We start from the raw sequence: 25,789 nt of genomic DNA, 5'->3' as shown, positions 1-25,789 counted from the left end.
ACTGCAGCGATCTTCCAGAGAAACATGGAGGGCCTACTCAAGTCGGTACCATGCACGGTGGTTTTTCAGGATGACATATTGGTCATGGGTTGGGATACCGTCGAGCACCTACAAAACCTGGAGGAGGTCCTCCAGCGACTGGATCGCGTAGGGCTACGGCTGAAGAGGTCAAAATGCATCTTCATGGCAACAGAAGTGGAGTTTTTGTGGAGAAAGATCGCGGCGGATGGCATTCGGCCCACAGACGCCAAGACAGAGGCTATCAGGAACGTGCCCAGGCCACAGAACGTCACGGAGCTGTGGTCGTTCCTGGGACTCCTCAACTATTTTGGTAACTTCCTACCAAGGTTAAGCATCCTCTTAGAGCCCCTACATGTGTTATTGCGTAAAGGTGAGAACTGGGTATGGGGGAAAAAAACCAAGTAATTTCTTTTGAGAAAGCCAGAAACATTTTATGCTCCAACAAGCTGCTTGTATTGTATAATCCGTTTAAAAGACTTGTGCTAGCATGTGATGCATCGTCGTACAGAGTTGGGTGTGTACTACAACAAGCTAACGTTGCGGGGAAGTTGCAACCTGTCGCCTATGCCTCCAGGAGCTTGTCTAAGGCCGAGAGAGGGCCTACAGCATGATTGAGAAAGAGGCATTAGCATGTGTGTTCGAGGTAAAGAAAATGCATCAGTACCTGTTTGGCCTCAAATTTGAGCTGCAAACCGATCACAAGACCCTCATATCCCTGTTAGCTGAAAACAAGGGGATAAATACTAATGCCTCAGCCCGCATACAAAGGTGGGCACTCGCGTTATCAGCATATAACTATACCATCCACCACAGGCCAGGCACCGAGAACTGTGCGGATGCTCTCAGTCGGCTACTGTTGCCCACCACGGGGGTGGAAATGGCGCAGGCTGCAAACTTGTTGATGGTGGCGCAGCGCAGACTTGTTGATGTTCATGGAAGCGTTTGAAAATGATAAATCACCTGTCACGGCCCGCCAGATTAGGACTTGGACCAGCCAAGATCCTCTGCTGTCCCTAGTAAAAAAGTGTACTGCATGGGAGCTGGACCAGCATCCCCGTTGAAATGCAAGAGCTAATCAAGCCGTTCCAGCGGCAAAAGGACGAGCTGTCCATTCAGGCAGACTGCCTGTTGTGGGGTAACCATGTAGTGCTACCCAAAAAGGGCAGGGAGACGTTCATCTCGGATCTCCACAGCACACACCCGTGTATAGTAATGATGAAAGCGATAACCAGATCCCACGACTGGTGGCCCGGTATCGACTCTGACTTAGAGTCCTGTGTACGGCAATGCAGCGTGTGTGCTCAGTTGAGCATCGCGCCCAGAGAGGCACCACTAAGTTTGTGGTCCTGGCCCTCCAGACCATGGTCGAGGATCCATGTCGACTATGCGGGCCCGTTTCTCGGTAAAATGTTCCTGGTGGTTGTGGCTGCTTTTTCAAAATGGATTGAATGTGAAATGTCAGGAAGCACTGCCACCACCACCATTGAAAGCCTGAGGACCATGTTTGCCACCCACGGCCTGCCTGACATACTGGTCAGTGACAACGGGCCATGTTTCACCAGTGCCGAATTTAAAAGAATTCATGACCCGCAATGGGATCAAACATGTCACCTCGGCCCCGTTTAAACCAGCCTCCAATGGGCAGGCAGAGCAGGCAGTATAAACAATCAAACAGAACCTTAAACGAGTCACAGAAGGCTCACTCCAAACCCGCCTGTCCCGAGTACTGCTCAGCTACCGCACGAGACCCCACTCGTTCACAGGGATGCCCCCGGCTGAGCTACTCATGAAAAGGACACTTAAAACCAGACTCTCGCTGGTTCACCCCAACCTGCATGATCAGGTAGAGAGCAGTTGGCAGCAACAAAATGTAAACGATGGTCGCGCCACTGTGTCATGGGAAATTGATCTGAATGAGCCTGTGTATGTGCTTAACTATGGACATGGTCCCAAGTGGTTCGTGGGCACGGTGATAGCTAAAGAAGGGAATAGGGTGTTTGTAGTCAAACTAGACAATGGACAAATTTGCAGAAAGCACCTGGACCAAACGAGGTTGCGGTTCACAGACTGCCCTGAACAACCCACAGCAAACACCACCTTTTGCGAGTCCACAACACACACCCAAAGGATCAACGACACCACCCCGGACCAGGAAATTGAACCCATCACGTCCAACAGCCCAACAAGGCAAGGCTCACCCAGCTGCCCTGCAGAGCCAACATGATGCCAGCCCAGCGAGGGCACAGCCAACACACCAGAACAGACATTTGTACCGAGGCGGTCCACCAGGGAAAGAAAGGCTCCCGACCGCCTCACCTTGTAAATAGTTTCACTTTGACTTTGGGGGGCGGGGGGAGAGTGATGTTGTGTATCTGTAAAGCATGCACTCCCATGTTCCGCCACCAGGGAGCGCATCCCCTGAAGTCCCAAGGGATCCCAGCATCCCTTGGGAGCACCGTATATAAGCCGGCCCCAAAGGCCTGTTCCTCACTCTGGAGTGTCTTAATAAAGACTGAGGTCACTGTTACTTTAACCTCCCTGTGTGCAGTCTCATCTGTGTTCAGAACACAATACTGTGGATGAGTCTTCTGACCAAAGCCCCATCTGTGTGTTTTAGGTGGATGTCAAAAGAGCCCATGGCACTATTCAAAGAAGCAGGAAGTTCTCATTTTGTGGTCAACCTTTTCCCTGACCATTACCACTGAAAAAAAAATTAACTATTCATTCATCTCATTTGTGCTTGTGTGCAATGGATGCCTTGTTTGCAGTCACAGATGTAACTCATCACGCAAAGTGGTATGAGCAGTCTCACCAATTGGATAAGATGCAATGGGCTAGACTTTCCACTAGGTGGCCATCGCCCCCAAAAATGGGCCTTGTTCCAGCGATGTCGGATGTCTCAGCCTTACTGATCGCTGGTACATGGCCCATTTTTTTTTTGCGATTTTCCACTTGGCCTTAGGCCAGCGATGTGGAATGGGCGATCTGATTTTTCGGCGAAGTCGCATCCGCCCACCGAAAGAGGAAGTCAAAAGCTTCCCTAGCAATGGCCTTCTCCGCGTGTGTGAGATTTTTTTTTTCGCCCGACTGGTTTTACCGCGTTTCGGGAGGTCGGGGTCATCACATGCTCAGAAGGTAGAGAGAGAGAGAGAGAGAGAGAGAGCAGATTGATAGAGGAGGAAGCAAGGAGGTTAGACTCGGTATATTTGCAGCGATTCCAACTGAAAAATCAAATTTAAATCTAAATAATTGTGTAATAGCATATCCATTCTGAAAATGACTTTGGAGACTGAATCAGAGAGGAAAAGGGCTAAACCCCTTTCGTGATGAGGCAAACGAGGCCCTGGTCGACGAGGTGCATGCAAGGTGGGACAATTTGACACAGGGTGTGCATGGGAAACCGCCACCATGTCGACCGAAAAATTTGGGCAGAGATTGCAGCCGTGGTTTTGTCTGCATCCCATGAATCGAGGGGGGCTGACCAGTGCAGAAAACGCTGGAATAGCTTGTTGACTGCAGTAAGAGTAAGTTGCATTTTACATTTTATATTTTACTGATGCATGCAAATTTTTATTAGAACAATGAATCTCCTGCATTGAATCTAATTCTTGAATGTATTAGTTAAACCATGTTAACAGTAATTTGTACTTAATATTTTATAATTTTTATGTAATCTTTTACTTTTGCATGGAAATTTTTATTAGAGCAATGAATGTCCTGCATTTAATTCAAATTGGATATTGTATTAATGAAACCATGTTAACAGTAAAAGTTGCACTTTCTATTTCAAATTTTATATTTAGTATTTTACTGATTCATGCATGCAACTTTTTATTATAACAATGAATCTCCTGCATTGAATTTAAGTTTGTCATTCTTAAATGTGTTACGTAAACCATGTTAAGATCCAGACAGTGATCTGAACCTGCAGCATGTAACATTTTAAACTGTTGAGACCTCAAGATACTGCCTAGTCCATTAGCTTATGCCATGCCATGCCATGCCATGCTCTTTCCTCGTTTGCAGACAGGGGGCGGCATTGCTCAGTTGCAGCCATTATCCGAAATCGAAGAGCGTGCGGTCGCGCTGGTTGGCTATGATAACCGTGCAGCCACCGCCCGCGGTCTGGCTGAACCCAGCCATGCGACTCGTGAGTAATTTGTAATTTGTCGAACTGTATTCCAAACAGTATTTAAAAACTTAAGTATGTAACTGAGCGAATGTCCTGTAATTATAATGCAAAATGCAATACACTTGTAATCAGCTTATGATGTACTAATGATGTCATGCCATTTCATGCATGCGTAAGAAGCAGGGCATAAGAAGCAGGGATTGCAGCTTTCTGGGGTCGTGAAAAGTGTTGATATGTAACGTCTCTTGGTAATGTTCACCGTTGTGCTCTAATAAGCTGTGTAAATATGTCATCATATGTGTTTTTAAGGTAAACCTGATACACTGGTACAGGTGCAGTCGCCACCCGCCCCTTCACCTTCCCCATCGGTGGAGCAGGAGGAACTAGAGGAGCTGGAGCTGGAGGAACCTGAGCACTTTACTCGCCTCGAGGAGGAGGAGGTGGATGAAGAAGAGCTGGAGCTCCTGCACAAGGCGGCTGCTGATGTGGGGAGGGGGATGAACCTGCGGTCATCTCAATTGAGAGCGATTAGGCACCGGGGACCAAGCGGTGTGCAGCTGGCAACGCCAAGGTGCAACACATTGCACACGCTGACCCCCACGGCGGCCGGGTCAGCCAGGTGAGCCATCGCCTACCTTGGAACGGCAGACGGAGTGCTTGATCTCCATGTGCAAGGAGACAGTCGCGATCGGTCACAAGCTTATCCAGGGGTTGCATCAGTTATCCACGAACTTCTCCAACTGGCCTGTCATGCAAACTGAGTTAGCACGACAGACCTTGGAGGGGGATCAGAGAGCAGACTGCCGCAACCAACGCCCTTCGGCGTGCGTTGCTGGCTGGACACGGCGCAGCACCCCAAGGTGTCGTGTTGGGTCCAAGTGCAAACCTAAGCACACAAGCGAGTACGGAGGATACAGTTCCTCCTGACTCGGAAGAACATCGTGATGCTTTGTCTTCCACTCGGTCACCTCCACCACGGCAGGAAGTCTTGCCGTCGCCCGCTGCACGCCAGCTTCGTCCCGGTCTGCCGGGACCAAAACAGGCGGGAGGTGCTAAAACACGGGGTGGGAAAGGACCTGGAGGGAGACGTGGCCGCAGATAGGGAGGGGAGTTGTTTTTTCATAATAATTGTTAATTTTTTTTAAGTTGTTTGGGGTGGGGGAGGAGTGGAGGGGGAGGGAAGGGTGTTGATAAAATATTTTTAATAATTCATTGTTAAATAAATTTTTTTATTGAGTTTAACAATTGTGCATTCTCTCATAGTTACGATAAGCATAACATTTTAACAATTGTTCTGCATTAGTTGAGCATTGTATTATTGTAACAAAAGTTTACTTAACTTAAGCATTAATGAACATGCCAGGACACTGCGGGCAAGGCAGAAACATAACTCTACACAAATGCAACTTTTGCTTCACAGTAAATGTAAATGTAACTATCCACAATGAAAGGTCATGAAAAGCATTCATAAATGAGCTGGAAACGCACAGCTTACAGCCGCGTAACTGCCATTGGGTACTGGTCTTCTGGGGGGGGGCACCATGGCTAGATCGCCAGGTTGATTGCCCTCCCCGAGGTCCTCACCAGCCTCCTCTTCCGCCTCCTCCTCCTCGCCGGCTGGCTCTTCCGTCTCCCCTCCTTCTGGAAGTGGACCTGCAGCCCCATCTGGCGTTAGTTGTTCTCTCCTTATTGCTAGATTATGCAGCATGCAACACACCACAATAAACTCAGCGACCTGGTCAGGGTGGTACTGTAGGCTGCCACCAGAGTGGTCCAGGCATCTGAAGCGCTGCTTGAGCACTCCAATTGTCTTTTCGACGATGTTGCGTGTCGCTACGTGGCTTTCATTGTAACGTTTCTCTGCTTCAGTGACGGGATTACGCAGTGGCGCCATCAGCCAGCTGGCAAGGCCATATCCCTTATCCACAGCATCCAACCGTGACCTTCAGGCTGATTGACAAACAGGTCAGGGATAGCACTCTCACGTAGGATGTGCGCATCATGGATGCTGCCAGGAAATGTAGCATTTACTGTCATGATTATTTGTTTGTGGTCAACAACAAGCTGCACATTCAGGGAGTGGAATCCCTTTCTGTTACGAAACACCTCGGTGTTCTTTAATGGGGCTTTCAGGGCGATGTGCGTGCATTCTATCGCTCCCTGCACCTTGGGGAAGTCTGCTATTCTGGAGAAACCCAAAGCCCTCCCGGTCTACGCCTCCCTGGTCATAGGGAAGCTTATAAAGTCCATCCTGCAAGCGTAAAGGGCTTCAGTCACCAGCCAAATACAGCAGTGTGTGGCGGGCTGAGAGATAAGACAGATGTCGCCAGCTGAAGCCTGAAAAGATCCCGAAGCGTAGAAGGCTAGTGCTGCAGTAACCTTCACCTCAACGGACGGTGCGGCTCTGATAATGCTGGAAGGCTGCAGATACCCCGTGATGAGCTGGCAAATCTCATCGATGACCTCCTTCCAGAAGCGCAGCCTCCTAAGACACGCGTTTTCAGACAAGTTGTACCTTCGTTGGCTGTACGCTCGCCTTTCTGTCTCCTCTATCTCGGTCTACGCATTTCTCTGCCACCTCTTCGATAGATCCTTTCAGAAGCCAGCGTGTGAGCACTTACGAGTAATGGCGCAGAAAGCATAGGCCCCATCACTATCAATAATTATTTTCACTTGGTATAAATGCACTTTTCATTAAAAAAAATGCCTAATCCACTAGACTACTATTATTAAAATTAAATATAATTAATTATCTGAGTAGATCTATCTATACAGCTCCCTTAAATAACTCACAACTATCTAAGCATGATATTTTAGCTGCCTCCACCCTTCCTCTGATCTTCAATATGGTGTCCGTATTGCCCATTTCCTTCTGTAAAGCCCAGGAAAGCAACTATTACCCAGCCTTGTTCTCGACAAGCGATCAGTCCGGCCTTGTGATGGCGATGTGTCAAACGCTGGGATAGGCGGTGTGGGCGATCAGCTCGCCGATCAGTTCTGCGAAATGAGCCAAAACTCGGGGGCTTATTTTTCCAGCGATCTTTCTGGCCTAGTTTCCACTTTTTCCTCAAAATGGACAATAGAGGTCCATTTTGGGCATTATATGGGCCATAGATGGGCGATGTGAAGTGGAAAGTCTAGCCGTGTGTAAATTGAAGTGTTATTTTTTATTTAGTCTTTTTCATGCTATGCATCGCCTTCTGCTGAAAGGGCAGGTTAGGAAGTCGTTTCCAATTTTCCACCTAATGCTGCTCAGCGCTGATCAGAGGAAGGTGGGCAAAAAATGATTCTCCTAGCAGCTTGCCTGCCTGAATTGTACTCTCCATTAAGGAACACGACCTTTACTCACTACCTTCTGACAGCAATGTGTGTGAAACTGGGTACTCAGTTCTGGCACATCACCCAGTTTCCATCAGTAGTACGACCTTTTTCATTGTCAGGGCCAGATTTGAATCCAGGTCCCAGTGGTAAAAGATTAGTGTTGAACCCACTGCACCACTCTGTCTCTCATCAGAAGAGCAATTTTTATTCCTCTAGATTTAAAGGTTAGACATCACAATTAACATTTAAGGAGTGGGTGCACACTGGGTATTTTCCCTAACATTCCTGTGCAACAATTTGTGTATTAAATCTATACTCATCATCATCATCGTCATCAGAGGCAGTCCCTCGGGGTCGAGGATAACTTGCTTCCACACTAAAAATGAGTACTCATGTAACTGATGAACTCATTTTAAAAGGTGGAAGATGCCCGTGCGTGAATGTTTTAACGTGGGGAGGGCCTTTACACACCAGCCACCACACGGACTTGACAGAGCAAGGTCTCTTGGTCCAGTGGCAAGGGGATCCAAGACAACTGGATACCAGGCTCCGCTGCATGTGCCAATACATACACACAAACTTAAACATACTCCTACTGTCCTCCTTCCTTCCTCCCCCTCTCTCTACTTGGAATTCATAGTACGCAATGTGGGCCTCACGACTTCACAGCCTCGCTATTGGCCCATGCTGCACCTTCCCTTGGTCTTGTCCATGCCACTACACCTCTGGACTCCGACCTCTCCGCTGCTCCGTGCCTCATCTGTCTTCTCCTCTCCGCTTCTGATCTCTGGACCTCGCCGCTTCCGACCTCCGCTCCTCCTCGCTTCCGACCTCCGCTCCTCACTGATTCCGACCTCCGCTCCTCCCCGCTTCCGACCTCCGCTCCTCCCCGCTTCCGACCTCCGCTCCTCGCTTCCGACCTCCGCTCCTCCTCGCTTCCGACCTCCGCTCCTCGCTTCCGACCTCCGCTCCTCCTCGCTTCCGACCTCCGCTCCTCGCTTCCGACCTCCGCTCCTCCTCGCCGATTCCGACCTCCGCTCCTCCTCGCTTCCGACCTCCGCTCCTCCTCGCCGATTCCGACCTCCGCTCCTCGCTTCCGACCTCCGCTCCTCGCCGCTTCCGACCTCCGCTCCTCGCTTCCGACCTCCGCTCCTCGCCGCTTCCGACCTCCGCTCCTCGCTTCCGACCTCCGCTCCTCCTCCTCGCTTCCGACCTCCGCTCCTCCTCGCTTCCGACCTCCGCTCCTCGCTTCCGACCTCCGCTCCTCCTCGCCGATTCCGACCTCCGCTCCTCGCTTCCGACCTCCACTCCTCCTCGCTTCCGACCTCCGCTCCTCGCTTCCGACCTCCGCTCCTCGCTTCCGACCTCCGCTCCTCGCCTCTTCCGACCTCCGCTCCTCGCTTCCGACCTCCGCTCCTCCTCGCTTCCGACCTCCGCTCCTCGCTTCCGACCTCTGCTCCTCCTCCTCGCTTCCGACCTCCGCTCCTCCTCCTCGCTTCCGACCTCCGCTCCTCGCTTCCGACCTCCACTCCTCCTCGCTTCCGACCTCCACTCCTCGCTTCCGACCTCCGCTCCTCCTCCTCGCTTCCGACCTCCGCTCCTCCTCCTCGCTTCCGACCTCCGCTCCTCGCTTCCGACCTCCACTCCTCCTCGCTTCCGACCTCCGCTCCTCGCTTCCGACCTCCGCTCCTCCTCGCTTCCGACCTCCGCTCCTCGCCGCTTCCGACCTCCGCTCCTCGCTTCCGACCTCCGCTCCTCGCTTCCGACCTCCGCTCCTCCTCGCTTCCGACCTCTGCTCCTCCTCCTCGCTTCCGACCTCCGCTCCTCCTCCTCGCTTCCGACCTCCGCTCCTCGCTTCCGACCTCCACTCCTCCTCGCTTCCGACCTCCGCTCCTCGCTTCCGACCTCCGCTCCTCCTCCTCGCTTCCGACCTCCGCTCCTCCTCCTCGCTTCCGACCTCCGCTCCTCGCTTCCGACCTCCACTCCTCCTCGCTTCCGACCTCCGCTCCTCGCTTCCGACCTCCGCTCCTCCTCGCTTCCGACCTCCGCTCCTCGCCGCTTCCGACCTCCGCTCCTCGCTTCCGACCTCCGCTCCTCGCTTCCGACCTCCGCTCCTCCTCCTCGCTTCCGACCTCCGCTCCTCGCTTCCGACCTCCACTCCTCCTCGCTTCCGACCTCCGCTCCTCGCTTCCGACCTCCGCTCCTCCTCGCTTCCGACCTCCGCTCCTCGCCGCTTCCGACCTCCGCTCCTCGCTTCCGACCTCCGCTCCTCCTCGCTTCCGACCTCCGCTCCTCCCCGCTTCCGACCTCCGCTCCTCCTCGCTTCCGACCTCCGCTCCTCGCCGCTTCCGACCTCCGCTCCTCGCTTCCGACCTCCGCTCCTCCTCGCTTCCGACCTCCGCTCCTCGCTTCCGACCTCCGCTCCTCCTCGCTTCCGACCTCCGCTCCTCGCTTCCGACCTCCGCTCCTCCTCGCCGATTCCGACCTCCGCTCCTCGCTTCCGACCTCCGCTCCTCGCTTCCGACCTCCGCTCCTCGCCGCTTCCGACCTCCGCTCCTCGCCGCTTCCGACCTCCGCTCCTCCTCGATTCCGACCTCCGCTCCTCGCTTCCGACCTCCGCTCCTCGCTTCCGACCTCCGCTCCTCCTCGCTTCCGACCTCCGCTCCTCGCTTCCGACCTCCGCTCCTCGCTTCCGACCTCCGCTCCTCACCGATTCCGACCTCCGCTCCTCGCCGCTTCCGACCTCCGCTCCTCGCTTCCGACCTCCGCTCCTCACCGATTCCGACCTCCGCTCCTCGCTTCCGACCTCCGCTCCTCGCTTCCGACCTCCGCTCCTCCTCGCTTCCGACCTCCGCTCCTCGCTTCCCACCTCCGCTCCTCCCCGCTTCCGACCTCCGCCCCTCGCTTCCGACCTCCGCTCCTCGCTTCTGACCTCCGCTCCACGCCGCTTCCGACCTCCGCTCCTCGCTTCCGACCTCCGCTCCTCCTCGCCGCTTCCGACCTCCGCTCCTCCCCGCCGATTCCGACCTCCGCTCCTCGCTTCCGACCTCCGCTCCTCGCTTCCGACCTCCGCTCCTCCTCGCCGCTTCCGACCTCCGCTCCTCCTCGCTTCCGACCTCCGCTCCTCCTCGCTTCCGACCTCCGCTCCTCCCCGCCGATTCCGACCTCCGCTCCTCCCCGCTTCCGACCTCCGCTCCTCGCCGCTTCCGACCTCCGCTCCTCGCTTCCGACCTCCGCTCCTCCTCGCCGCTTCCGACCTCCGCTCCTCGCTTCCGACCTCCGCTCCTCCTCGCTTCCGACCTCCGCTCCTCCCCGCCGATTCCGACCTCCGCTCCTCGCCGCTTCCGACCTCCGCTCCTCGCTTCCGACCTCCGCTCCTCGCCGCTTCCGACCTCCGCTCCTCCTCGCTTCCGACCTCCGCTCCTCGCCGCTTCCGACCTCCGCTCCTCCCCGCTTCCGACCTCCGCTCCTCCCCGCTTCCGACCTCCGCTCCTCCCCGCTTCCGACCTCCGCTCCTCCTCGCTTCCGACCTCCGCTCCTCCTCGCTTCCGACCTCCGCTCCTCCTCGCTTCCGACCTCCGCTCCTCCTCGCTTCCGACCTCCGCTCCTCCTCGCTTCCGACCTCCGCTCCACGCCGCTTCCGACTTCCGCTCCTCGCCGATTCCGACCTCCGCTCCTCCTCGCTTCCGACCTCCGCTCCTCCTCGCTTCCGACCTCCGCTCCTCCTCGCCTCTTCCGACCTCCGCTCCTCCTCGCTTCCGACCTCCGCTCCTCCTCGCTTCCGACCTCTGCTCCACGCCGCTTCCGACCTCCGCTCCTCGCCGCTTCCGACCTCCGCTCCTCCTCGCTTCCGACCTCCGCTCCTCCTCGCTTCCGACCTCCGCTCCACGCCGCTTCCGACCTCCGCTCCTCGCCGCTTCCGACCTCCGCTCCTCCTCGCTTCCGACCTCCGCTCCTCGCTTCCGACCTCCGCTCCTCCTCGCCGCTTCCGACCTCCGCTCCTCCTCGCCGCTTCCGACCTCCGCTCCTCCTCGCTTCCGACCTCCGCTCCTCGCCGCTTCCGACCTCCGCTCCTCGCTTCCGACCTCCGCTCCTCGCTTCCGACCTCCGCTCCTCCTCGCTTCCGACCTCCGCTCCTCCTCGCTTCCGACCTCCGCTCCTCGCCGCTTCCGACCTCCGCTCCTCGCCGCTTCCGACCTCCGCTCCTCGCTTCCGACCTCCGCTCCTCGCTTCCGACCTCCGCTCCTCCTCGCCGCTTCCGACCTCCGCTCCTCGCCGCTTCCGACCTCCGCTCCTCGCTTCCGACCTCCGCTCCTCGCTTCCGACCTCCGCTCCTCCTCGCTTCCGACCTCCGCTCCTCGCCGCTTCCGACCTCCGCTCCTCGCCGCTTCCGACCTCCGCTCCGACCTCCGCTCCTCGCTTCCGACCTCCGCTCCTCCTCGCTTCCGACCTCCGCTCCTCGCTTCCGACCTCCGCTCCTCCTCGCTTCCGACCTCCGCTCCTCGCCGCTTCCGACCTCCGCTCCTCCCCGCTTCCGACCTCCGCTCCTCCCCGCTTCCGACCTCCGCTCCTCCTCGCCGCTTCCGACCTCCGCTCCTCCCCGCCGATTCCGACCTCCGCTCCTCGCTTCCGACCTCCGCTCCTCGCTTCCGACCTCCGCTCCTCCTCGCCGCTTCCGACCTCCGCTCCTCCTCGCTTCCGACCTCCGCTCCTCCTCGCTTCCGACCTCCGCTCCTCCCCGCCGATTCCGACCTCCGCTCCTCCCCGCTTCCGACCTCCGCTCCTCGCCGCTTCCGACCTCCGCTCCTCGCTTCCGACCTCCGCTCCTCCTCGCCGCTTCCGACCTCCGCTCCTCGCTTCCGACCTCCGCTCCTCCTCGCTTCCGACCTCCGCTCCTCCCCGCCGATTCCGACCTCCGCTCCTCGCCGCTTCCGACCTCCGCTCCTCGCTTCCGACCTCCGCTCCTCGCCGCTTCCGACCTCCGCTCCTCCTCGCTTCCGACCTCCGCTCCTCGCCGCTTCCGACCTCCGCTCCTCCCCGCTTCCGACCTCCGCTCCTCCCCGCTTCCGACCTCCGCTCCTCCCCGCTTCCGACCTCCGCTCCTCCCCGCTTCCGACCTCCGCTCCTCCTCGCTTCCGACCTCCGCTCCTCCTCGCTTCCGACCTCCGCTCCTCCTCGCTTCCGACCTCCGCTCCTCCTCGCTTCCGACCTCCGCTCCTCCTCGCTTCCGACCTCCGCTCCACGCCGCTTCCGACTTCCGCTCCTCGCCGATTCCGACCTCCGCTCCTCCTCGCTTCCGACCTCCGCTCCTCCTCGCTTCCGACCTCCGCTCCTCCTCGCCTCTTCCGACCTCCGCTCCTCCTCGCTTCCGACCTCCGCTCCTCCTCGCTTCCGACCTCTGCTCCACGCCGCTTCCGACCTCCGCTCCTCGCCGCTTCCGACCTCCGCTCCTCCTCGCTTCCGACCTCCGCTCCTCCTCGCTTCCGACCTCCGCTCCACGCCGCTTCCGACCTCCGCTCCTCGCCGCTTCCGACCTCCGCTCCTCCTCGCTTCCGACCTCCGCTCCTCGCTTCCGACCTCCGCTCCTCCTCGCCGCTTCCGACCTCCGCTCCTCCTCGCCGCTTCCGACCTCCGCTCCTCCTCGCTTCCGACCTCCGCTCCTCGCCGCTTCCGACCTCCGCTCCTCGCTTCCGACCTCCGCTCCTCGCTTCCGACCTCCGCTCCTCCTCGCTTCCGACCTCCGCTCCTCCTCGCTTCCGACCTCCGCTCCTCGCCGCTTCCGACCTCCGCTCCTCGCCGCTTCCGACCTCCGCTCCTCGCTTCCGACCTCCGCTCCTCGCTTCCGACCTCCGCTCCTCCTCGCCGCTTCCGACCTCCGCTCCTCGCCGCTTCCGACCTCCGCTCCTCGCTTCCGACCTCCGCTCCTCGCTTCCGACCTCCGCTCCTCCTCGCTTCCGACCTCCGCTCCTCGCCGCTTCCGACCTCCGCTCCTCGCCGCTTCCGACCTCCGCTCCGACCTCCGCTCCTCGCTTCCGACCTCCGCTCCTCCTCGCTTCCGACCTCCGCTCCTCGCTTCCGACCTCCGCTCCTCCTCGCTTCCGACCTCCGCTCCTCGCCGCTTCCGACCTCCGCTCCTCCCCGCTTCCGACCTCCGCTCCTCCCCGCTTCCGACCTCCGCTCCTCCTCGCTTCCGACCTCCGCTCCTCCCCGCTTCCGACCTCCGCTCCTCCTCGCTTCCGACCTCCGCTCCTCCTCGCCGCTTCCGACCTCCGCTCCTCCTCGCTTCCGACCTGCACTCCTCCTCGCCGCTTCCGACCTCCACTCCTCGCCGCTTCCGACCTCCGCCCCTCGCCGCTTCCGACCTCCGCTCCTCGATTCCGACCTCCGCTCCTCGCTTCCGACCTCCGCTCCTCGCTTCCGACCTCCGCTCCTCCTCGCTTCCGACCTCCGCTCCTCCTCGCTTCCGACCTCCGCTCCTCACCGATTCCGACCTCCGCTCCTCCTCGCTTCCGACCTCCGCTCCTCGCCGCTTCCGACCTCCGCTCCTCGCCGCTTCCGACCTCCGCTCCTCCTCGCTTCCGACCCCCGCTCCTCCTCGCTTCCGACCTCCGCTCCTCCTCGCTTCCGACCTCCGCTCCTCCTCGCTTCCGACCTCCGCTCCTCCTCGCTTCCGACCTCCGCTCCTCCTCGCTTCCGACCTCCGCTCCTCCTCGCCGCTTCCGACCTCCGCTCCTCCTCGCTTCCGACCCCCGCTCCTCGCCGATTCCGACCCCCGCTCCTCGCCGCTTCCGACCTCCGCTCCTCGCCGCTTCCGACCTCCGCTCCTCCTCGCCGATTCCGACCTCCGCTCCTCCTCGCTTCCGACCTCCGCTCCTCGCCGCTTCCGACCTCCGCTCCTCCTCGCTTCCGACCTCCGCTCCTCGCCGCTTCCGACCTCCGCTCCTCCTCGCTTCCGACCTCCGCTCCTCCTCGCTTCCGACCTCCGCTCCTCCTCGCTTCCGACCTCCGCTCCTCCTCGCTTCCGACCTCCGCTCCTCTTCGCCACTTCCGACCTCCGCTCCTCGCCGCTTCCGACCTCCGCTCCTCGCCGCTTCCGACCTCCGCTCCTCGCCGCTTCCGACCTCCGCTCCACGCCGCTTCCGACCTCCGCTCCTCGCTTCCGACCTCCGCTCCTCCTCGCTTCCGACCTCCGCTCCTCGCTTCCGACCTCCGCTCCTCCTCGCTTCCGACCTCCGCTCCTCCTCACCGCTTCCGACCTCCACTCCTCCTCGCTTCCGACCTCCGCTCCTCCTCACCGCTTCCGACCTCCGCTCCTCGCCGCTTCCGACCTCCGCTCCTCGCCGCTTCCGACCTCCGCTCCTCCTCGCTTCCGACCTCCGCTCCTCGCCGCTTCCGACCTCCGCTCCTCCTCGCTTCCGACCTCCGCTCCTCGCCGCTTCCGACCTCCGCTCCTCGCCGCTTCCGACCTCCGCTCCTCCTCGCTTCCGACCTCCGCTCCTCCTCGCTTCCGACCTCCGCTCCTCCTCGCTTCCGACCTCCGCTCCTCTTCGCCACTTCCGACCTCCGCTCCTCGCCGCTTCCGACCTCCGCTCCTCGCCGCTTCCGACCTCCGCTCCTCGCCGCTTCCGACCTCCACTCCTCCTCGCTTCCGACCTCCGCTCCTCCTCGCTTCCGACCTCCGCTCCTCCTCGCTTCCGACCTCCGCTCCTCGCTTCCGACCTCCGCTCCTCCTCGCTTCCGACCTCCGCTCCTCCTCACCGCTTCCGACCTCCACTCCTCCTCGCTTCCGACCTCCGCTCCTCCTCACCGCTTCCGACCTCCGCTCCTCGCCGCTTCCGACCTCCGCTCCTCGCCGCTTCCGACCTCCGCTCCTCCTCGCTTCCGACCTCCGCTCCTCGCCGCTTCCGACCTCCGCTCCTCCTCGCTTCCGACCTCCGCTCCTCGCCGCTTCCGACCTCCGCTCCTCGCCGCTTCCGACCTCCGCTCCTCCTCGCTTCCGACCTCCGCTCCTCCTCGCTTCCGACCTCCGCTCCTCCTCGCTTCCGACCTCCGCTCCTCTTCGCCACTTCCGACCTCCGCTCCTCGCCGCTTCCGACCTCCGCTCCTCGCCGCTTCCGACCTCCGCTCCTCGCCGCTTCCGACCTCCACTCCTCCTCGCTTCCGACCTCCGCTCCTCCTCGCTTCCGACCTCCGCTCCTCCTCGCTTCCGACCTCCGCTCCTCGCTTCCGACCTCCGCTCCTCCTCGCTTCCGACCTCCGCTCCTCGCTTCCGACCTCCGCTCCTCGCTTCCGACCTCCGCTCCTCCTCGCTTCCGACCTCCGCTCCTCGCCGCTTCCGACCTCCGCTCCTCGCCGCTTCCGACCTCCGCTCCTCCTCGCTTCCGACCTCCGCTCCTCGCCGCTTCCGACCTCCACTCCTCCTCGCTTCCGACCTCCGCTCCTCGCTTCCGACCTCCGCTCCTCCTCGCTTCCGACCTCCGCTCCTCGCCGCTTCCGACCTCCGCTCCTCCCCGCTTCCGACCTCCGCTCCTCGCCGCTTCCGACCTCCGCTCCTCGCCGCTTCCGACCTCCGCTCCTCGCCGCTTCCGACCTCCGCTCCTCGCCTCTTCCGACCTCCGCTCCTCCTCGCTTCCGACCTCCGCTCCTCGCCTCTTCCGACCTCCGCCCCTCCTCGCTTCCGACCTCCGCTCCTCCTCACCGCTTCCGACCTCCGCTCCTCCTCACCGCTTCCGACCCCCGCTCCTCCTCGCTTCCGACCTCCGCTCCTCCTCGCTTCCGACCTCCGCTCCTCCTCGCTTCCGACCTCCGCTCCTCCTCGCTTCCGACCTCCGCTCCTCCTCGCTTCCGACCTCCGCTCCTCCTCGCTTCCGACCTCCGCCCCTCGCCGCTTCCGACCTCCGCTCCTCCTCGCTTCCGACCTCCGCTCCTCCTCGCTTCCGACCTCCGCTCCTCCTCGCTTCCGACCTCCGCCCCTCGCCGCTTCCGACCTCCGCTCCTCCTCGCTTCCGACCTCCGCTCCTCCTCGCTTCCGACCTCCGCTCCTCCTCGCTTCCGACCTCCGCTCCTCGCCGCTTCCGACCTCCGCTCCTCCTCGCTTCCGACCTCCGCTCCTCCTCGCTTCCGACCTCCGCTCCTCCTCGCTTCCGACCTCCGCTCCTCCTCGCTTCCGACCTCCGCTCCTCCTCGCTTCCGACCTCCGCCCCTCGCCGCTTCCGACCTCCGCTCCTCCTCGCTTCCGACCTCCGCTCCTCCTCACCGCTTCCGACCCCCGCTCCTCCTCACCGCTTCCGACCTCCGCTCCTCCTCACCGCTTCCGACCTCCGCTCCTCCTCACCGCTTCCGACCTCCGCTCCTCCTCACCGCTTCCGACCTCCGCTCCTCCTCACCGCTTCCGACCTCCGCTCCTCGCCGCTTCCGACCTCCGCTCCTCCTCACCGCTTCCGACCTCCGCTCCTCCTCACCGCTTCCGACCTCCGCTCCTCCTCACCGCTTCCGACCTCCGCTCCTCCTCACCGCTTCCGACCTCCGCTCCTCCTCGCTTCCGACCTCCGCTCCTCCTCACCGCTTCCGACCTCCGCTCCTCGCCGCTTCCGACCTCCGCTCCTCGCCGCTTCCGACCTCCGCTCCTCCTCGCTTCCGACCTCCGCTCCTCGCCGCTTCCGACCTCCGCTCCTCCTCGCTTCCGACCTCCGCTCCTCGCCGCTTCCGACCTCCGCTCCTCCTCGCTTCCGACCTCCGCTCCTCGCCGCTTCCGACCTCCGCTCCTCGCCGCTTCCGACCTCCGCTCCTCCTCACCGCTTCCGACCTCCGCTCCTCCTCGCTTCCGACCTCCGCTCCTCGCCGCTTCCGACCTCCGCTCCTCGCCGCTTCCGACCTCCGCTCCTCCTCACCGCTTCCGACCTCCGCTCCTCCTCGCTTCCGACCTCCGCTCCTCGCCGCTTCCGACCTCCGCTCCTCGCCGCTTCCGACCTCCGCTCCTCCTCACCGCTTCCGACCTCCGCTCCTCCTCACCGCTTCCGACCTCCGCTCCTCCTCACCACTTCCGACCTCCGCTCCTCGCCGCTTCCGACCTTCAAATCCATACTAGAAGCATGCAAGCCAACAAGCACACATTCTCCACCCCATCACAGACCTCGCTCCTGTTTTCTTTCCCGCCCCTCACCCCCACCTTTCCCCTAGCTCTGTACTTCTTTAAAGCTGTTCATTTCTAACATCTTCCAGTACTGATGAAAGATCGTAAACCTGAACTGTTAACTCTGTTGCTCTCTCCACAGATGCTGCCTGACCTGCTGAGCGTTTTCAGCATTTTCTGTTTTTATTTCAGATTTCCAGCATCCGCACTATTTTGCTTTTCATCAATTTATGTTGAGAGCTCAGGAAAAGCACATTTGTTGTTCTTGATATATCAAGTAGGATAATAAAGTTTATGAATCACTGTAAATATAAGGTTTGAACTGAATGCTGTTCATTTGACTGTTTTATGTTAAATAAATTATCTGTTGGCTTTGCCTGAACCACAGTCTGATAGAGTGCATATTCCGTATGCCTACCAAAAATAAGAGGAATTGCACAGTGGCTCCAGTAAGCAGGAGCACAGCGGTAAGAGTTCTCAAACTCTTGAGTCTTGCCATTGTTTACCTTGATATTGGACAGCTAAAGACAAAGTCCGGTTCCTAGTGGATGTGAAGTCTACTTCTAGGAGTGCTATAGAATATCCAACAAACAACCGAAAAACGTAACAAGCAGTTTGTGGTAATGTTTTCTGATCCGAGTCCATTTTAAAGAAAGGGGAATGTAATGTAACTCATCTGGACACTAGAGGGGACCTGGTAGTTTTTGTTGTGGAGCAGTGACCATACTGGTATCATATAACCTGCAAGAATCAAAGATTATTCCAGTAAATAAATAATCAGTGTTTATAAAGACTAAAATGAAAAGGAAATAAAAATTCTTCAAAAATATTGGGCTATAAATTGCAGCCTCTTTCTGCACTTGGTTTGACATTGAATTCACCCACTCTAATTTACACTTTCTTCTCCTTTCGCTGATAATTTCGCAAACCTTTTATCTGATTGGTTAAGGAGATACACAGTTGCTTTCCCAGTTCATTCAGATCCCAGATGCCCGATTTCCCTCCTTGCAATGTTGTCAGCTCACACTTTCAGCAACTTGCCACGCAAAAAAATTAAAAAACCTAAACATGCAAGAGCAAGTCTAACTAACAGCAGACAACATTAGATGCCGACTGCAGCAAATTATAGCCCAATATACAGACACTGGTTATAAAGAGATTGATAATACCAAGAGAAAACTGGAAAGGGTCATAGCAGCTGGTGAAAAACATAATACCAAAAAATTCTTCCAATGCTATAACAGCAAGAGGATAATCAGGGAACAAATTAAAAATCTAAGGGACCTGACTAGAGCAAATCATGAGAATGGATTTGAGATAGTTAACACGCTAACTTCATGGAGGTTTTCAATCACAGAGGACATTAATGTATCATCTAACATCAAGCACACATTAGCCAATAGCTCCCAGGCAGATTAACTAAAATCCAAGGGCACTTAGAGACACAGGAAAAAGATCTGTGAAAAACCGATGGTCATCTCGGGGATTTAATGAAAACTGGAGTTGCTTCAACAGACTGTAAACAGACAAATGTAGTTCTTATATTCAAAAAGGGTGATTGGAAATGAATAAACAGAAACAAAATGAGATGGTACGTGTATAAAAATAACCAAACAACAACATGCCTTTAGAAGAGGTAGATCTTGTTTTGTGGAGATGCCATATACCTTAATGTGCCTTGTCTTTGAAAGGCCTTTATTAAAGCACCACAAGACATTTCTTTACAAACTGAGGTTAGTGGCCATCAGATGTAAAATATGAACATAGATTAGTAACTATCTAATAGGAAGGGAAGTTATAAGAAGAGCTAGGTCATAATGGGAGGAAGTATTGAATGGAGGAATCCCAGAAATCCATGCTGGGATCATCCTGTTCCTGGTTTACAAAAATAACCTAGAATTGCAGACTTAATGTGAAGTAGTTAAATTCACAAATAGCACTAAACCAGCAAGGACTGTGGACTCAGAGGAGGTAGTCAAGATCTTAAAGAGACTAAACAGGGTTTGCGCGAAGGCTGATCTAGTCAGACAAATGCTAGAGAAAACTTGTCGAGAGGGAAAGGTAAAAGAAGCTTAAGTGTGACACTCACCGTGTCTAAACAATGTGGGGGAACAATAAACAAAGTTCAAATCCCCAAAAGGTCACAGTGCAGTTGTACAGTGCTCTGTATTGGCCGTATCTAGACTACCGTGTACAGTTCTAGTCACTGTAGCAAGAAGAGGCCATTGTGGCTCTAGTGGCAGTGTAGAGGAGAACAAGCTGCCTGGTCCCTAGTGCCTGAGGGAAGAGCCATAAGGAACAACTTGATCAGCTAGAGCTCTTCAGCCTTAAAACAGGACCTTACAGAGATATGCAAGATAATTAATTAGAAAGCAAAGCCAAAACAATACTTTAAAATGTGCCAAGGCAGATGGAGAATGAAGTACAGGTTCAGGGTTGTGAAATTGGGGACAAATATCAAAGGTACAACTTGATAGAGGCGCTAATCAACAACTAAAAATGGTTGTCAGGAAGAATGGTTTCATCGAACTGCATCTCCAGCGATGGGAGAAATCAGTGACTAAATCACACTTTGTGTATTTTATAGCAACTGTATCTTGGCTCAACTTAGTATCTATACCCACAAGGCAAGCTGAAATGGAGAACTCACCATAGGGAGTCAGGGATGCAAATCTAGATTCAGCCACTCTATACCATTGTGTATGCCAATCAGCCTTTATTTTTAATCTATGGCCAATTCTCCAATATGACCTCTTATTGTCTTTCTATACTGTTTACCTGCAACACTCATTGAATGTTGGATGACTGAACATAATGTGGTCAGAGCCAATAATGTGATCCCCAATGAATTATTATAATTTTTTTTTCCATTTGTCAGATTCTAAAGTTAAGCTACAACAAGATTAAAGTCATAAATAGCAAAATGTTTGAGGGTCTTTCCAGTCTGATACACCTCCATATTGATCACAACAAAATTGAATTCATTGACCCTCAAACATTTTTTGGTCTGACGGCACTGAAGTCCCTTCAGCTGGAGAGCAACCTTTTGCAGCAACTGCACCCAAACACCTTCGTAACATTCGTATTCCTGCGACATTTCAAGATATCGACATTGAAACACCTCTACCTGTCCGACAACATGCTGGAGACGCTCCCCCCACAGATGTTCTATTACATGACGGAACTGGAAAATCTCTATCTCCATGCCAACCGTTGGAATTGTGACTGCAATTTAAAATGGCTAGTCGAGTGGAACAAGAAGAAAGAAGGTACATTCAGTGAGAAACCACACTGCCCAGGATAGTGCATAATATAGCGTGTAGTACAACAACAACTTGAATTTATATAGCGTCTTTAACACAGTAAAACATCCCAAGGCGCTTTACAAGAGCGTTATGAAACAGAGTTTGACACCGAGCCACATAAGGGGATATGAGGACAGGGTTTGGTCAAAGAGGTAAGTTTTAAGGAGCATCTTAAAAGGAGGAGAGAGGGGTAAAGAGGCGGAGAGGTTGAGGGAAGGAATTCCACAACTTTGCGCTTGGGCAGCTGAAGGCACAGTGCCAATGGTGGAGCGATTAAAATCGGGGTTGCACAAGAGGCCAGATTTGGAGGGGCACAGATAACTCGGTAGGTTGTCGGGCTGGAGAAGGATGCAGACATAGGGAGGGGACAAGTCCATGGAGGGATTCGAAGACAAGGATGAGAATTTTAAACTTTAGGCATTTCCAGACTGGGAGCCAGTGTAGGTTAGCGAGCACAGGGGTGATGGATGAAGAGGACTTGGTGCGAGTTAGGATATGGGGTTTAGTGTATTATATATAATGGTACTATCTGAATATTGCATTTTCTATGTGCATTGCAGGTAGATAAAGAAACAAATATGCCCTGATTACTTACTACAGTTACATACATAAATTGGGACATGTGTCTATACAATATCAACTGAGCAGACAGTTCCACATGTTTAGGGTGTAGATTGTTACAATGAGCACCAAAAAATCTAAATCTTAAGAAAAGGTGAAACTCAAAGGGAAATGGATAAATATTTGGAAAAGAACAATTTACAAAGATATGGGGAAAGTGTAGGGCAATGTGACTAAATGGATAGCTCTTTCAGAGAGCTGATACAGGTAAGATAGGCCAAATAGCTTCCTTCTATGCTATAAAGCTCTAATAACAATTCCATGGCATGAAGTTTCCACTTTGGACACAATCGGTAATCAGTGTGCAAATTGCGCTAGTTTTGAGAAATATTTTTTCTTCTCAAATTTCCACTCAAAAATATTAGCATATCGCTGAATCTAAAATCTGCCATGAACCAGCACATTCGGGCAGCATTTTAGAACATCATTTTTTTTTTAATGTTGCTTTGAAAAATATTCCTTGATATATTTAAGAGTGGTAACTTGATGCAGTTGGATTAATACAGGTGAAAATGGGATTGTCACAAAGAATAAGCAATTTTTATCAGTCTAGTCCACCACCTGTGAGTAGCCCGATTTTAAATAACTGAAAATGACTTTAAAAATACTACACAAACCATTTGCTAGTTATATCGGTGTACAGTAAGTCAGTTTCTTAGCAACTTAAAAAAATATATATTCAACAGCTTTTAGAATGTGCCTATTAGTGATTTTAAAAGCCTCCTGAAGGCCCAGAAGCAAGCGCAATTAACGGAAACGTAATGGTAATGAATTTGATCTGGGGATGTGGCCAGTTTTGTGGCAGGCACAGCTTTTCTCCAAACCAGAGTAACGGTACAGTCCTTCCACAATTTGCCACCTTTATATTAAAAAAAATTCTGCTCATTGTTTTTCAGTTTATCTCAGTTACATCTAAGTAAAATTAATTCAGTTGCTCTAAACATATATGATATGTTACAATATATAAATAAAAATTAGAGTGGAAACATTTCAAACTGCAAAGTTTAATTTGTCATACATATTTTGTGTTTGCCAAATAAGCAACCCCTCGATTATAGTAGCTTACATTCTTTGTCAGCAGTTATTTTACAAAAAGTTGAACAGTTTGTACTTTACCTTGTTTTCATACAAGAACAACAAATTCTGGTTACTTTCACTGCCACTTTGTTCCTGGCTGTTAACACCATCAGTGTGTCTGCAATGCATATATGGGTGAGGGGGTTAAAAAAAAACAGGGTAAGGAAAGGTGGATTACAACAACAAATCCTGGCATGCCCTATGAATGGTCATTTATGCTGTGAATTTAAAAAAGCATCTGAGAGCTTTTAGCAAAGATGCAACCAGGAAGTCGTCATCCGCTACCTTGTTGAGTCTTTTTATAAAGCTGAAAGTTATAGCTCTAGAAGACCCTGGTGACCCTGAGCTTCTCACAAAGCTGCAATTCTCTGACAGAAATCTCTGCACCAAAGTGTACAGGGAATGATTTTATTCCTACCCATCCGGCGGAAACCGGGCAGGCGGGCAGTTAAAATTGCCAAGATTATTTACCCCCCGCAGTAAGCCGCGAGGATCCCATCATTCCAGATTTTAAACTGATCGACCGGGCAGCAATGTTCCCTCTCATTTTGTTTGGCCCTGCGCATTCCGTGAAAGTTTTTGTATTGAAAAGCCGGCTGCGCAGGTTTCCTGGAGCGCTGAGCGTCCACGCAGCTGACAGGGGACATTGCTGTGCAGGCGGCAAGGACACCACCCCTAAGCTGACAGGGTCCTTCTTTACATATGCATGTTGGGTCCCGCTGACATCATTGAGACACGACTGCAGTTTTAGGCTTAGGCAGGAAAACTGGGGGAAAGCCAATCAGGAGCTGCCAGGAAGAAGGAGGGGCTGAAAAAGGTAAATTTTACTTTTCTTTGTGGTGCCAGGTGGAGTAGGAATGCTCCGCCAAACCACACAAGGAAAGTTTAGGCCTCTGCTGCCCCTCCCCTATTACTGAATGCAAGGCCCCATACGATATGCATATTTAAAGTGTGCAGGAAATGTGGATTATAAGGACACCCTCAAAGCCTCCCTGGTAAAGTGCGACATCACCACTGACACCTGGGAGACCCTGGCCGAAGACCGTCCTTGGTGGAGAAAGTCCATCCGGGAGGGCGTTGAGCTCTTTGAGGCTCGACGCAAGGAGCATGAAGAGGCCAGGCGCAGGCAGCGGAAGGAGCGCGCGGCAAATCAGCCCCACCGACCCCCTCCCCCGACGAACGTCTGTCCCATCTGTAACAGGGTCTGTGGCTCTCGTATCGGACAGTTCAGTCACCAAAGAACTCACTTTGGGAGTGGAAGCAAGTCTTCCTCGATTCCGAGGGATTGCCTATGATGATGAGATGCATTGTTTTTAGAGAAATCAATATAGGAAATGCATATTGTACAGCATAAAGTATACTTTCTTATATTTAACTACAAAAACCTGGTATTGCTATAGTATCAATCATGCAATACCAGTTACCCTCACTTCTTGTATCATTTCCATCATTAGCTATCACTTGTACTATTGTGTTCCTAACACAGATGGGACTGCACACAGAGAGGTTAAAGTAACAGTGACCTCAGTCTTTATTAAGACACTCCAGAGTGAGGAACAGGCCTTAAAGGCCGGCTTATATACAGTGTTCCCTAGGGATGCTGGGATCCCTTGGGACTTCAGGGGATGCGCTCCCTGGTGGCGGAACATGGAAGTGCATGCTTTACAGATACACAATATCACTCCCACCCCCCCCAAAGTCAAAGTGAAAACTATGTACAAGGTGAGGCGGTCGGGAGCCTTTCTTTCCCTGGTGGACCGCCTCGGTACAAATGTTTGTTCTGGTGTGTTGGCTGTGCCCTCGCTGGGCTGGCGTGTTGTTGGCCCTGCAGGGCTGCTGGGTGAGCCTGGCCTTGCTGGGCTGTTGGGCGTGATGGGTTCAATTTCCTGGTCCGGGGTGATGTTGTTGATCCTATGGGTGTGTGTTGTGGGCGCGAAAAAGGTGATGTCTGCTGAGGGTTGTTCAGGGCAGTCTGTGAACCGCAGCCTCGTTTGGTCCACGTGCTTTCTGCAAATTTGTCCACTGTCAAGTTTGACTACAGACACCCTATTCCCTTCTTTAGCTATCACCGTGCCCGCGATCCACTTGGGACCATGTCCATAGTTTAGCACATACACAGGGTCATTCAGATCAATTTCCACTGACACAGTGGCGCGACCATTGTTTACATTTTGTTGCTGCCGCCTGCTCTCTACCTGATCATGCAGGTTGGGGTGAACCAGCGAGAGTCTGGTTTTAAGTATCCTTTTCATGAGTAGCTCAGCCGGGGGCACCCCTGTGAGCGAGTGGGGTCTCGTGCGGTAGTTGAGCAGTACTCGGGACAGGCGGGTTTGGAGTGAGCCTTCTGTGACTCGTTTAAGGCTCTGTTTGATGGTTTGTACTGCCCTCTCTGCCTGCCCATTGGAGGCTGGTTTAAACAGGGCCAAGGTAACATGTTTGATCCCATTGCGGGTCATGAATTCTTTAAATTCGGCACTGGTGAAACATGGCCCGTTGTCACTGACCAGTATGTCAGGCAGGCCGTGGGTGACAAACATGGCCCTCAGGCTTTCAATGGTGGCGGTGGCGGTGCTTCCCGACATTATTTCACATTCAATCCATTTTGAAAAAGCATCCACAACCACCAAGAACATTTTACCGAGAAACGGGCCCGCATAGTCGGCATGGATCCTCGACCATGGTCTGGAGGGCCAGGACCACAAACTTAGTGGTGCCTCTCTGGGCACGTTGCTCAACTGAGCACACACGCTGCATTGCCGTACACAGTACTCTAAGTCGGAGTCGATACCAGGCCACCACACGTGGGATCTGGCTATCGCTTTCATCATTACTATACCGGGGTGTGTGCTGTGGAGATCCGAGATGAACGTCTCCCTGCCCTTTTTGGGTAGCACCAAGCGGTTACCCCACAACAGGCAGTCTGCCTGAATGGACAGCTCGTCCTTTCGCCACTGGAACGGCTTGATTGGCTCTTGCATTTCAACGGGGATGCTGGCCCAGCTCCCATGCAGTACACACTTTTTTTACTAGGGACAGCAGAGGATCTTGGCTGGTCCAAGTCCTAATCTGGCGGGCCGTGACAGGTGATTTAGAATTTTCAAACGCTTCCATGACCATCAACAAGTCTGCGGGCTGCGCCACCATCAATAAATTTGTAGGCTGCGCCATTTCCACCCCCGT

General features: G+C 54.8%; 1 protein-coding gene across 1 annotated transcript in view; it reads left to right on the top strand.

Moving 5' to 3' along the window:
- LOC139266081 (matrix-remodeling-associated protein 5) overlaps nt 1-25,789 on the top strand; it is an 87,766-nt gene that overhangs the window by 31,726 nt on the left and 30,251 nt on the right. Inside the window, exon 4 of the mRNA XM_070883935.1 lies at nt 20,485-20,875. Coding sequence (XP_070740036.1) covers nt 20,485-20,875 — 391 coding nt within the window. The remainder of the gene's footprint in view (nt 1-20,484; nt 20,876-25,789) is intronic.

The sequence above is a fragment of the Pristiophorus japonicus genome, chromosome 6 (genome assembly GCF_044704955.1).
Source record: "Pristiophorus japonicus isolate sPriJap1 chromosome 6, sPriJap1.hap1, whole genome shotgun sequence".
Taxonomy (NCBI): domain Eukaryota; kingdom Metazoa; phylum Chordata; class Chondrichthyes; family Pristiophoridae; genus Pristiophorus; species Pristiophorus japonicus.
This window is presented reverse-complemented; position numbering and strand designations above follow the sequence as displayed.